Raw genomic sequence first — 14591 nt, 5'->3', positions numbered from 1 at the left:
TTCTGATGTGGCATCTTCATCATTTAGATATTAAATTATAAATTAAAAACTTCCTACATTTCCGCATTAGCCAGGCGTATTGTTAGAATATGACATTGACAACATGCTACCATTTTCTTTTTGTTTTTGTTTAGTTTGCACACTGAGGAACTCCAGGCACGAATAAAAGAAGCTCGGAAGGAATTTCATAACTTCCCTACAATCTCCCTACAACACGAAAGGACCTAACGACTTGAGGAAATTCTAAAGTATCTCTGCGTCTACAGGGATTCACAATGTTGAGGTCGGAGTAGTGGACCCAACTCTTGTGATCTGGCTGCTACCTACGGATCAGTGGCGTAGAAACTCTCCTCTCTACGGCTTTTAAAACTGTCCATTAAGTCCGCGACAAGCTGAGCGTAGATCAGCTAGATGTCCGAATCGCATCCCCAGATGCACCCGGACCCCAGGGTGGCCATCTGCTATTTTAACTTCATTGCCGGTCTGTAATGAGATGACTAGCTTCCTTTCGACTTATAACTTTATAAGCCATTAAGCCTTTTAGATAACTTTGTACACCTAACAGGACCTCGCCTAGCTCGGAACGGAGTGATACACCGATAGTCATGAGATATTCACGTCGTGGGAGTGTCTCACATATCTCTGGATCTCCGAACGTACTGAGAAGCTCAAAATACTGGCGTCAATGTCTGGTAAATGTGGACTTCAAAATGCACCAACCGGCATAAGTTCTCACGCTCGAATATCTTGGACATTCCTGAATCCCTGGAAGTAGACCAAGGCTGTCTAACCTGCGGGAATGAGACTCTATGAATTACCCTCAATTCTCGAGCTGGACCTTCAAGTTCCCGAATATCATTGCTAAAGGTCAGAAACTTGTCAAATCACGAGCACTGATTCCCGGTAGAGCTGGCGTGATGTAATCTTCACGAGTGGAGTGCATTTGTCACAAAGACAAGATGGAAGAAACAACAACCCTCTATAGTGTGCTTCCTCAATATTGAAGTGTCTCTTAGCCGGCAGCAATGTTGACATAAGGTTGTGTTATCTTAACCGTCCGTATTTGGGACGCCGTCCATCAAGCACATCTTGAGCGAGACAAAAAGAAAGTACGTAATCACCGTGTTTAATTGATTTCGAAACGAGGGGCTTAAAAACTGTCTAAGCGGCCGAAAGAGCGGCTAATTCGAGGCTGCACTCGTCACCAATTAGTGACAAAGTTGCCACCGTACTGCAGGCCCAGGTTCAACGGTTTATTTTTCCTGTTTGTTCGAAACCTTTTACTTCCACTCCCTTTCCCCCCTCTCCTCTTCTCCTCTCCTTTCCCCACCCCTAACTAATTCAAACAGCACGACACGTGCCGATGTCGCGTCGGAGTGCCTCTAGAGATGTGAAACGCGGGTGCCTCTTGCATCCTGAAGCACTGTGCAATTCCGCGTTGTGTCGCACCTGCTCGCCCCCGTTCCTCCCCTGCATGCTATTCAATCATCCAATTAGCACGTAATTTTCCATTAATTACGGAACGCACACATCCGAACGAGTCTCGCCTGCACTGATAGCACTGCTTCTAAACCTCTCTTCATTACATTACACACCCCAAACCAAGAACCACCTGGGAAATGGATGAAAAGGGAAGGGTGAAAAAGGGGAGGGGGGCTTGATGCTAAAATTAAAACACCAATGCTACCGTGTGTGCTGCTGTCAGTCTGCCTATGCGGACTCCCCGAAGGGATGCACTCCTTACCATTGCTTCTTACCGGTTTTTTTCCCTCCATGGTTTTTTTACCCCTCAACAGGACCCCTGTGGACCCACGAAAGGGGGGAGTGAGGGGGGAGGGAGTGGCGCGGGAGAATGCCAATTAAAAAAGTTTTTCCTTAGCCACATAGCCGTGCCTTTCGGTAAGGAAGCACCTTGTGCTGCTGGCACGGTATCATTCAAACGAAGGACCACCACGAACACACAAAAAACAAGACGAAACAAACACTTTCCGCATCCTGTCGTATAGAAATGGGAGGTTGATAATTTACCGGAACGATCTGGTCGAATGTTGTGCTTGGGAATGGGAGAACGTTGTGAGTTAAATCAATGGCTTTAGCTGTTAACATTTCCTTGTTCTTTCCACGTGCCTGTGTTGGTTAATTGATTACGAGTTTGCGAACAAATCAATTCAAATAAAACATTAACAAATAAATACATTCCTGCCCACCCGTGGGAATCGAAGGACACAACTTTAATGCATTTCTGCCAGCCTCCATTTCAGTCGCCATTATACGACGGATAAATCTCCAACCTCCGGCCACTTTACTGTACCGCACTAACGCTGTCTGCTTGCCTTGGTTCTCTTCCACACACATTTGCCGCACTGGTGCCATCCGTCAACTTCCTCCAGGGACATCAAACCGGACAACATCCTGCTGGACGAGGAAGGTAAGTACCGTCAGGCTTAGGGACGGTGACAACACTTCACGGGCCAAGGTTAATCCAGTGAAACCGCCATGACCGCTAGTCGAGGTGTGTTTATTCTTCTGCATCGGCTTGACAGCTCTAGTAACAAACCGGCGCTGTAAAGAAAACAAAAGCGAACACGGAAACAACGGCGAGACGGAAGCGAACAAGACGGGCGAGATGGAAAAAAAAGCGGACAAATTTCCACGAAGATGGAACAGCCCGAATCAAAACCCGTGTTTATTTTTTTTTTTTACTGTCAGCGCGCTGCTGGTAGAAAACTTTGCCCGTTTGCCTGCAGGCGCTTCGGTCCCGCACCCGGTTTCGTGCCGGGTTTCGTCGTCGATTGTCACGAAGGATGGCGCTGGGATATTATTTACATTCCAACACCCGCACACGTTCAACCGCGCCCGGCTGTGTGTGTGTGTGTGTGTGTGTGTGTGTGACTTGTCGGTTTGGCACTTTCGCTCCGTTTTAAAATATGAACTGACAATCATCTTCATAATTTTATCGCTTTCATCGTTTTTGTTGTGGTCTACCCCCCCGAGGCCACGGACGTATTTCCGGGACGAGCAAATCGAAACATGCCGGCCCTCCGGACACCGTTATTCGGTTGTCGGGGGATTTTTTTTTTGTCATATGCCTCTCCCCGGTTCCGTTCTGCCCCTAAAGATTGATGGAGAAAGATAAGACTCATCCAACAGCAACATGATGGCTGTAGGTCAAAACGCACCAATGGCGTGTGTATATTGTGCGTGCGATGAAACAACCCCTTTTTTCACCCGTTCGCTCTCATTGATAACACCCGAAACATGCTGTCAAGTGGATTTAGCTGGATGGTGGAGTTAAGGGGAAGGATAAGGAAGGAGGGTGAGTGGGGTTGAATAGCGGCGACGTTAATAGAAAACCAGTGTGCTATTTCATGTGTTTGGGGTAGCTGGGGTCAGACACGAAGCTTAATCGACACTGAGTACAGATAAGACGCCTGAATGTATGCAAAACACATAACACATCGTAATCGAGAATGACACCTACACCACTACTATCAAGACTGATGAGATTTTATTCAGGTACATTTACTGGAGTGTTGCTCATTTTACGTTTGTTAGTAAAGTATTTCACTTCAATTTATGCTAGCTTAAATATAAATAAGCTATGAGTTATTTTCCTGTCTAATACTGATGATTTTGAAAAAAATAATAATGAATGTTTCTTTATTTCTAATCGATGTTCGAGATATTATTTGTAGCCATATGATTTCTAACCCGTATTTCGCTTATGTGAAATAGCTCTGAAGCTTATCGTAGTTAAATTTACAATTAAAATGCTATCAATAGAGCGGTAAAGTTTGCAGAAATGCATACATTTAGGCGCGTTACATAAACAATAAATTGTCATTATGGTAATTTTGCAAATTTGTGTTACTCTTCTTGGCGTGTTTTTCACTCGTCAAACGTGTGCTATTGTACACTCATCAGTACACTCATGGAAATACATGAATGCAAATGTTCACGGAGAAGATTAGACCAGGCAGGGATTTAATAAACGCAATTAAAGTGTTATGCAACGAGTAAGACATAACTAAAAAGAGCTTGAAAAAACCATAATGTGGCAAAGAGAACGAAATAACGATATTACTACACCTTTTCTTCTCTCCTATGTATAATTTTTTTCACCAGAATTAAATTAATTGGTCGATTAGCGCATTACAAGTCTTATTTGCTCTGCTTCCGGTTATTACCCAAGGTTGCAAAAGTCAACAGCACTTCAAACGCAGCATACACGTCTACCGAAAGCCAGCGAAGAATGAGCCCAACATAGAATTAATCGCCATCGGCCTTTTGCTCGCTATACATTTTCTCGCCTTTAGCTGGGACAAAAAAAATGGCGACCCAAAGAAAGGAATGCGAAGCGCACAAAACTTGAGTAGCCAGAGCCAAAAACTTACAAAGTTTCAATGCACGAACACTGCAGCAAAAAAAGAAAGAAAGCACAACAAAGCATCAGAAGCTGGAGTGGAATAAATGAAGCCCTTTTGCTTTCGGGGCTTGACCGTACTACAGCACGGCTTCAGCGGTGGCGAACTTCTTGGAGGCCGTTTTCATTTATTTTCTGCCGCTTTGCTGAAGGCAAACAAGCAGTAGCGCGGCTGGACATGGCGGCAGCCCAGAAGCAAACACGGAGATGAATAGAACAATTTTCCCGCTGTCTTCCCGCGTATCCGGGCTGTTCTGTGCTGCGCCATAGTTTTTCTCATTCGCCATTGTGCTGGCCTGGTCAAGAGCGGGAAATTGTTTTGCATATTTTATGACCACTAGCAAACTACCGGTAAAATCTGTAGTGCATCAACTGGGAGCACACAGGCACGGCGGAACACAGCAACAAAAAAAAATGAATGGAACCTGTTAGGCGGCAGGGAGGCAACAAATAGCGAAAACTTGATGGAGAAGTATGCGTTGATGGAGAGAAATTCTATCTCCTTCCGCTTCTTTTGCAAGGAAGCAAGTAGTTTTGCAACGTTCCGGGATGTACTGTGCTGCCTAAGGAAAATAAAGCGAATTGAAAGCCACGCTGCCAAGTGTCCTCATTCACAATCTATAACAAGCGACGGAGCGAACTGTCATCGCATCAAGCTCACTTCAGGTCATGATTTTTAGCGTAATCTTTGCGCTAACAGGATGGAAGGGTTCGCTAGTGTACAACGATCTAGCAAAGGTTTTCCATTTCCTGCTAGAATCTTTGCTATGGTCAAATCCTTCTACTTTTAAACAAAAGAAGTGATATTCAACACAGCAACAGCTACAGTTAACACTTTCAAAATTCACAAAGAAAATCTGTCTGCCTTGCACAAAAAAAAATCCTTTTCAATTCGAAAAATAGGACACATCATTTACATCCCTAATCCAATAAAATTCTAACCAACACGAAGCGTGATGGAGACGCCCGGTACTTCATAAAATTCACCGCCCGTACACACATGGGAAAAACGCAGAAAATAACTCACACACGCTCAAACCCTCACGAGAAAGAATTAGCACCGTTAGCATCAATGTCAATCAGCTGGACAGTTCGCGCACCAGTTCTGCCGGCACCAGATTAATTGTTTTTAATTGCCATCCGTCCGCGTCCTGATGGACGACGCCCGGTACTTTAACGAAACCGTATCCGGGAAAGCGGATTGTTTATTCCCGCCCCGTGTTCGACGGTACAGCAGAAAGTAATTATTTTATTAAGTACATCCTCTTTGGCTGGGTGCGAAGATACGATGTGCGAAACTTGCTGCTAATGGAAAGGAATAACCGAACGTAAGTACGGTGGAAAAGCAATACCGTAAGTACGTGCGGCTTACTCGCTGCAATCACAATCGTAACTGTCAAACCATTCGATCGGGTTCCGTTGCTCCGGTTGGTGTGGTTCTCCCACACTGCTCCCGGTCTGCTGCTGTTATTAATGGCAACTTTCGCTCGCTCGATACAGTTTCAATCGTCGCAGGCAAACGTCATCCCTTGGCGCTTGCATTCAACCAGGATTACGTGGAGAACTGGCAGTCACGGGCAGCGGAGATACTCGTGGAAAGTGTAATGAAATTATCAGTAAGCTCATTACCGCTTCTCAATCACACCCACGCACCCGTTGGAACTACCGACTTAGAAGTGCTTTACCACGGTACGGTGCGTCCTCGCAGTCGGTTGCAGTTCTGCTTTCAATCCAGTTTTCCAATCATCACTCCCACTGCTGGATTCTCCTCCCGAAGGAGAGTGCCGTTCTGCTTCGTCGTGAATGCAATGGACAACACGTAATAACAAACGCAAACTGATCGACTCCAACCGGCTGGACAGATGGTTTGCTTTGTAAACGAGTGAAAGAGCGTTTTATTAATTCGTTTCCAGGAAAGGAAAGGAAAGAAAATTTAGCAAAAAATCATATCCTTCTACGAACTACTGCGCTGGACGCGGAATTCACTGCAGTTCCCGAGGCGGTGGGCAAACCGACTATTCACTCTGCTCGAAGGTGTTTCAAACAGCGCTAGCACTGTGATTGACGCGACGCGGTGAAGTAATTTCAAATATTAAAAAAGCAACGGGTGAAGCTTGATTTATTCTGCTTATTGATTTGCTTGCAACTAGAACTCCCGGGAGCGTCCCCTACAGGGGTTGAATCGGTATTTTAATTACCTTTTGGCCCAACGAAACAACGAAAGATTTAATCTAATAAAGTACAAACATACACTTACCTACGTCAGTGAGCAGTGAGTGTTTCACGCTCGGATAACATCTTCACGGCACGTGCCATCAAAGCGCAAAACAATACAGCGCAGTGCGGAGGATTAAAGGAAAGCATGGCAAAGGATCAGAGCAATCGGAATCTCAAAATCTGCCTGGGCACCCGACAAAAATTGCACACCGATTTCGCACCGACTCATCATCAAACGACGAAAACACGACAAACCAAAACAAAACAAATCGGAAACGGTTTTTGGCCACTGCCACAAGAATCGGATCCAGACAGATAGAGGATCGGTAGGCATTGCGTAAGCGCGTGACGTGCGTGTCTGGAGGGCAGCGGACCCAAAAACGAGCCCCGAGGAAGCGGCAAAACCTTCGAATAATAGCTTCCTGTTCGATTGGATCCAATTTTCCAATCAATTGACGGTTCCGACCCTTGCCTGTTTTCTTGCGCACACCCGGATCAGTTACGGTGTTTGCATGCGTTGGGTTTGCCCGTCCGCCCACTCCCTGGTGCTGGCATGTAGGAAAAGGCAGCAGACAGAGACGTTTGCTTCGGTTGGTGTGGTTTCCCTGGGAGTGCACAGGCACTCAAAGCCGACCATCGCACGCATCGATCGTGAGCGAACGAACAACCGTCCGGAAATGGTTTGGATGGGATGGCGCTCGATGGGATGGTTGGTGAGATGATTATTTTTACGAATTGCACGCTTCAAATCGAGGCGTATGCGTATGCGGTGAGTTTTTTTTTTGCGGAAGCCTTATATGTTGGTGATGGGATCCCATCGTCCTCGAACGGCAATGCTTGAGGACGTGATTTCATTAAACAGCTTTAGTTTTTTTTATCCCATTCCTTGCTGCCATTCCCTGGCATGTCCTTTTGCGGTTTTGCTGGTTGACCGGGAAAGGAACGTATACTTCGGTGACATGCAAGGCGAGCTGCTGTAGCAATTTATTATAAAGCAGATTGTCCCCCTCGGTGGAATCGTTTAATTTAACCCTTTTAGGCAAGGGATGGAAGATGCTGCAAGAAGCGACACGCTCGGAGCGTTTTTATTGAGCGTGAAAAATATCTTCGTTTTATGGTGAACATTTACTAGACACTCTAAAGAAATAGGAGAATCTTATTTAACGCGACGAAAAAATTTATGTAAAATGGTATAGGGATACACAATCTGCATGCACAGATTTTGCTGGATTCCTTGATTTTTTTTTAGGTTAAGGAGTTTATGTCAAGTTTTTAAGACCATTTATAAAAAAAAATATGTATACTTAACATAATGTATACATAAGCCACACTTAATAGCAATGCATCATAATTAAATTCGTTTTAACAAGCATTTCATGTTCCACTATTGCCTACCTTTAGGTGTTATGCTTTTGAAGCTATTAACAGAAACACCGACAAACAATCTTATTTAAATTTAAAAAATATTGTAAGTCTAACGTTTAATTCTGCAAAAGTATCGAGAAAAATATAAAGCAAAAAATTTATTTAGTTATGCTCACAACTATTGATCTTCTTGTACGTCCAGTAACCACACCGAAGTATTTATTTTTTAAGATTAATAACATAAAAAAGTATTTTTTGTAATATTGTAATGAGGCGTTAGATTTGGAGCAATTTTAATTAATATTATACATTTTAAAATCTAAACAGCTCCTAATAAGAGAGACGTTATCGTTTATTGCATACCTTTAGGCGAATGTTTGAAATGCTTATAAGAACGTGTTTAAATAGTTTGGAACAACGTGAAATCCATTAAAACGATATTTTAAAAAGGTTCTATCTAGTTAGGAGTCTTTTTACTTTCTTAAAGAGAGTTTGAAGCTTAAATTGCATACCTTTTGACGTTTTTTTTTTGTTGAAAACAAGGCATAGGAGAAAGGGTTGCTAGTGTATTCAATTTATATGTTCGTCCAGACCAGTATATTCAAGACCATTTGTTTAAGGAATCCCCATTTTAAAGCAATCTTAATTTTCGTTTGCAGCTATTTACTTATCTCAATGAAACTCCAAGCACCCAGCATGCTTCCCACCGTTCACAGCAGTTTAGAAGAATGAAAAAACGTGTTATAAACTATTATCCATCCCTTTCGTACAGGGTGCCACTGTGACCCTTATTAACATACAAATATTTCCTAATGTGTTTCCCTCCCGGTCTAAGACGTATGCCCGTACCAGTAACATCCACACACCACGGGCTCTAACCGGGACTGTTGAAAGTGACTAAAATGGTTATCGTTCTTTTCAAAAACCCCCCCTCGGTACCATTTCCCAACATTTTTGACGCACAATGGGTGACGTACCCTGCCCCGACACCCGATGCCTCATCGCAAGCGTTCGGCAATCATGGCACGTCCGCAACCATCGAACCGTTGTGTCATCCTTCAACCGGTGCGACGATCACGTACGCATCGAACCCCGTGCCAATGGTGGATCTTCCGGTTTCAATTGGCTGTAGTGTAACGCTTACCCCATGCCGTGTGTGCCGGGCCGAAAATGGAAAACGACAGTCATAAAGGAGATATTTTTCCTTTATTATTCCCAAGCGTGTTGCTAGCGGCTCGCTCCGTTCGGCACCATCCCGGTTCCACCACCACCCCGTCCATTGACGGCGTGTCTTTGCTTGATTTCTTTGCGTCGAGAAGAAGCGAAACAGGAAACGACAAAAGCCAATCCCGTGTCATAAGGCTCAACAAAACAGACGCGAACCAAACGGAAACGGATATGTGAGTTCGTGTGTTTGGTTAGGTTTTGCTAGTGTTGTCGTATTTTTTTTTATCCTCCGAACATTCCTCGTGATTTTGTGCTACCGTTTACGCTCAAGATTCACCTTAATCCGTTGATTTTGGGCATTTCCCGATTTTAACCGCCCATTTTGTTTGTTTTTGTTTTTTTTTGCTGTTGCTCTGCTTCTTTTACAGATACCACTAGAGCTGTGGCAAACATCGTCAACCAACGGCCATGAAAACAAACTCAGTAGCTTTGCCCATCACTATTTCACTCGTTCGCTAGGAGCTTGGGAGGGGGGGGGGGGGCGGGATGGGGTAGGGTTGGGTGTGCAGAAATGAAGCCCAAAACCGTACCCGAACTGCTTCCGGATGCGTCTTGGATTTTTATTTTCGGAGATTTTTTTTATATTTATTTATTTCCTGTGTCGCTTGTTTCTTGCCCATCCTGTCTTACGGGCTTTCCTTGGAGAGCCATAAAATTAGGAAATAAACGCCGCAGAAAATCCCCTACCCATCTTCCGCGCGCGTATCCCTCGTGGGAAATCCCATCATCGCCCGCTTCGCCAACACCCGTTCACGGTTGTGCGAAGCATGAGCTTTACTAAAGGAACCAACCAAACAAAAACAGCATGCCAGTCCAACCGATAGAATTAGGCTGAAACGTTCCCGCGTCCCTTTTCGCTCGTGTTTACCATCTCCGCGCCTACCCGGTCCCGATCTTGGCAATTCTAATCTTTTGCAGATGGTCCAATGGATGGGCTCGATCACTCGAGCTGATAGAAACCATTTTTAGTAACGCACCGAGCCAAAAAACCAAAATCTAAAAAAAAGGAACCTAAAACGGGTTCCACTTGTAACCAGACGGGAGCGTGGCATTTTGCGAGAGAGTTTTAAATTTTCATTCCTCGCCCATTTCCGCCCATCCCCACGCTTGCCGCACACGATTCACACCAGGCCTATTGGTGGTGGGGAAGCCCGTTTGTGACGGCCGTTTGTTGCCTATCCGACAAGGGACGACGAGGCAGCTGGAATTGGATGTGTGAGAAAGCGATGAAATCCTTAACTTCAACGCATTTTGATCCTTTTTATAGCATGGCTTGTCGCCGTGGTCGTGCTGCGTTCATGGTGGCCACAGCTGGTATTTGTGGATGAAGAAAGGGCATAACTTTCACGCTTGTTTCCAATTCCCCACACGCAACATATATGAATATCTAATGCAATTTAGCTAAAACGTAATTAAAAGGATCGACGCGGTGGGTTTTTACCGTACCCAAAACAAGATGACTGCCACTTTAAGTTTTATTCCGTAAACGTTTAGCGTGAGAAGAAAAATACTTTCCAAGAAAATTAATTTCATAAATTGTTCGTCGCTTAGTTTATCAGAGCAATTGACAAAATGTTTTAAAGCGCTCACCATTTGTTCGTTATTATCGTTGCATACATGCAGGCTTACAAATTGAGCAAGAGTCAAATAAATAGAAAAATATGATGCGCTCTTCAAACCTTTGCAAGCAGCGTATTTGGTAATTAAATTCCAAATTCCAAATTAAATAAATTTAAAACCACCCGTTTAAAGAGTGGTTCAAACTTTCCCTTGACCCACGCAAAAGTTATGCGCCTACATGTATGCAATAAAATTTATTTCACTCATAGGGCGCTTTTACCGTTTTGTATCGTGATTTTTTACTGCAATTTGCATACCTGCAGGCGTTTTCAAAGCTTGCTACACATGTAGTACTTGCAAGCCACATTTCATATTTTCCCTCTTCTATTTAACTTGTTTTACACATCTTTACCGACGTTTGGTTTCTATCAATAGCAAAAAATAACGATTCCGCCTCGTTACATATCGCCTTTTAAAAAAGCTCGACCAAGGATCAAAGCTGTCAAGCTCAGCGCAATGTTTCTCAGTCACCTAAAAAAAGTACACCTGGGTAAACAAGAAAAGCCATTTGCAAAGATGAGAAGCAAAAAAATCCATCCTATCCGCCTCTAACGGGGTGAAGGATACCGAACCGGGCGCTCAAAACGGCTTGCCATTTCATGTCATAATCTTTGGCACGTTTGAAGTGTACCGTTCGCACAAGTGTTCTCCGCAGACGACACCGACCAAGATAAGACACGTGACCGGTTCATGTTTACGCTCGGGAAGAAAAGGCCCGATGGTGCTGCCTAAGGAACTTAAAAGTCGCGACTGCATGCAGCCGGTACGGAAAGCTGTAGAAGGTCGCAAAGACACCAACAACACACAAAAAACACCCCAAGCCTTGATAGGCAAACGACGATACGCTGGACATGATCGATCGGTTCTGTTGTCGTTTGGAATAGCGCTGGAGCCTCTGCAGTGATTGTTATTCCTGCGCGGTCGACCGTAAACATCAAAGGTCTTTTCAATACCAGAACTGAAGACATTCTTTCCTTTCCTGACATTTTGCCGTTAAGTAATCGTTTGCTTAGCTGCAAGCAGACGAATGTGCGGTTGTTTGTGACATACGCCGTGTTAAAAATAGTCTACAAATACCTGCAGACGTGACAGTTCTAATTCAGCTTGTATTTCATTTCTTCCATCTTAACTCCTTTCCAAACGCTGCGTGTAGGCCATGCGCATCTGACGGACTTTAACATAGCGACCCGATTACCGCCGGACGGACTCGCCTGCAGCATGTCCGGCACCAAACCGTACATGGCCCCGGAAGTATTTATGTGTGCCTTAGAGGAAATCGGTAAGTCTCCGTTCGTCTCGGCACGGTCACGCTGCTGGAAGCGTTGGGAACGAATTGCTGCACCATGTCTGGGAAAATGAACAGAAAAAAAGGCCAAACCCCTCCCAACACTCCACAACCCATTCGCAACCCGTGGCCGGAGCGTTCATAATGTTCCGCAATTAATAATAAACTCTACCCATTTCACCACCAATAATTTTTCATCATGATGATGAAGCGATCCCCTAGCACAACATTAGCAAACCATCAAACGGAAGAGGTACCACATAGAGAGGGGAAAAAACTCATCTCGTTTGAAAAAAAACATACGCCCGCAGGGATACAAACAAGCGTACCGTACAACGACAAACAAAAAATCAACACACCCATCCCCGAGAGCCGCATCTCATTTCCGCCGACAAGGGAAATTCTCCCTTTCGTATCGAACGTGTCGGAATGCCGGGAAGCACAGAAGCGGATGAAAATGTGTGCCAATAAACCATTAAATTATTCCACATCATTAAATTGAAACGCCGAACGTACGCACACACACACAAACTTCATAAACCCCGCTGGACAAACAGAATTGAGCGAATAAATCAACTGCCTTCGAACACGGATGCCGAGGTCGATGCCGGAGATTTACTAACCACACTCGCCGAAAGTGGAATTATTTCTTAACGAAATCAAATAGTTTCATCGGACAGCTCCTGTGCAAGGATGCGAGTTTCTTGTGTAGCGCTGTGCATACCTTGCAGGCGACACAGCACTGCAGTATGCTGCACTACTCTGAGAGCTCGCAACCCATCTAGCGGGTCAAGAGCCCCCGTAGCTTAGCGCTCCATCTGCACTATCTCTCTTCCTCCGCCATACCGTTCTCATCGCACACAAAACGCCACTCGAAAGTAATGATTTCCGTTTTTTTTTTCTTCTGCCAGCCGGTTACAGCTATCCGGTCGACTGGTGGAGCCTTGGTGTGGTCGCTTACGAGCTGCGGAGTGGTGGCCGACCCTTCGTCGTACACTCGTCGACACCGCTCGCCGAGGTGAAAAACATACTCAACACACAGCCGCACTATCCCCGCCACTGGAGTGACAACTTCGTCGATCTGCTCTCCAAGGTGAGGTTTCGAAAGTAGCACCGTCTCACGAGATAAACGTTTGGCGGAAAGGATAATATCCTACTGCCATCAGATTCTTCATGATAGTTGCATATCTTTAGGCGCGTTGATTGGGACGCTGCTTGGTGTCGTTAGCTTGTATAAAAATTCGCCTAAAAGTATGCAATTCATAAGCCTAAGCATCGAAACTATATTATTTATATTTCTATGAAACATTGACCTCTTTTTCTCAAAATAGAAGCAGTTAAAAGCGCTCTACATGTAGATAATAATTTTTTTGCATACATCTAGGCGTACAAACTGAACTTCGAAATTGATTTGGCCTTCGAACAATTTAAACGCCTCCATGTATGCAAATGATTTCAAAAATTGTTTTATTACGACCTGAGCGCTTTTTCTTCTCTTGCTTTTATCTTCTACCTACTTTTATCAACCATTTTTTAAACCATTTTCACAATCACAAAGCTTAGACATCTTCTATATAATTGTTTTGCACCGTTCATGATGTAGTTGCTGAATGTGCATCCAGGTGCACGTATCAGCACACTGAAGGAGCTGCATCTGACGAAGCTCTTGCGCGGCACCGACTTTGAGCGTGTGCTGGCCAAACGCACCAACCCACCGTTCAAGCCTTCGAAGGATCACCTCAACTGTGACCCAAGCCTGGAGCTGGAAGAGATGATCGTCGAGACGAAGCCGCTGCACAAGAAGAAAAAGCGCCTGGCGAAGCAGCGGTCCGTGCACAAGGAAAACAATGACCAGCTGCACAGCCAGCTCGATACGCAGCTGCTGAAGGAGTTTCTCGTCTACAACCGCTACAAAGAGCTGAAGCGTAAGGCGATGGAAGCGAAAGAGTCCGAATGGCAACAGGAGCTCGATCAGGCGATGGCCAACTCGCACGTTTCGAGCCTCGGCCTGCCGGTCGACCGTGGTCTGGCGACGATCAGCGAACGTGCCGAGCAGGTGTCCGGTGTCAGCAGCGTGACAGGAGCGACCGGACCACCGCCCCTTTCCCGCTCGGCCGACCCGATTGCGTCCGCCCCAGTACCGGTCCCAGGGACGGGTCGGTCCGGTTCCACCACCGACACGATCGACTACATCGACCGGACACCGTCGCCGAAAAGCAGCATCTAGCAGCACCTACCTGGATCGGGCGAGTCCTGCCACATTATCTGAGCCGTACGGGGCTCCCGGCTTGTGATACACCAGCGGTACACCCGAGGCCACCGCCGCAGGAAGAGACTGACATCCCCACCGCTCGAAACCACGCACACGCGCACGCTTCACACCGTGTCTACGCCGTTGAACCCGATGTCCGTGGACTGGTGTGGCTACGCCACCGTGGCGCGGAAAGTATATTA

At 45.3% G+C, this 14591-nt stretch overlaps 1 protein-coding gene across 1 annotated transcript in view; it reads left to right on the top strand.

The window, feature by feature from the left end:
* Positions 1–14364, top strand: part of LOC128707097 (serine/threonine-protein kinase 32A) — a 52213-nt gene extending 37849 nt beyond the window's left edge. Inside the window, exons 6-9 of the mRNA XM_053802047.1 lie at positions 2391–2428; positions 12006–12131; positions 13049–13230; positions 13741–14364. Of these exons, the coding sequence (XP_053658022.1) occupies positions 2391–2428; positions 12006–12131; positions 13049–13230; positions 13741–14364 (970 nt within the window). The remainder of the gene's footprint in view (positions 1–2390; positions 2429–12005; positions 12132–13048; positions 13231–13740) is intronic.
* The last annotated feature ends 227 nt before the right edge of the window (positions 14365–14591 follow it).

The sequence above is a fragment of the Anopheles marshallii genome, chromosome X (assembly GCF_943734725.1).
Source record: "Anopheles marshallii chromosome X, idAnoMarsDA_429_01, whole genome shotgun sequence".
Classification (NCBI taxonomy): Eukaryota; Metazoa; Arthropoda; class Insecta; order Diptera; family Culicidae; genus Anopheles; species Anopheles marshallii.
The sequence above is the reverse complement of the archived record's forward strand: the minus strand, read 5'-3'. Positions and strand labels throughout refer to the sequence as shown.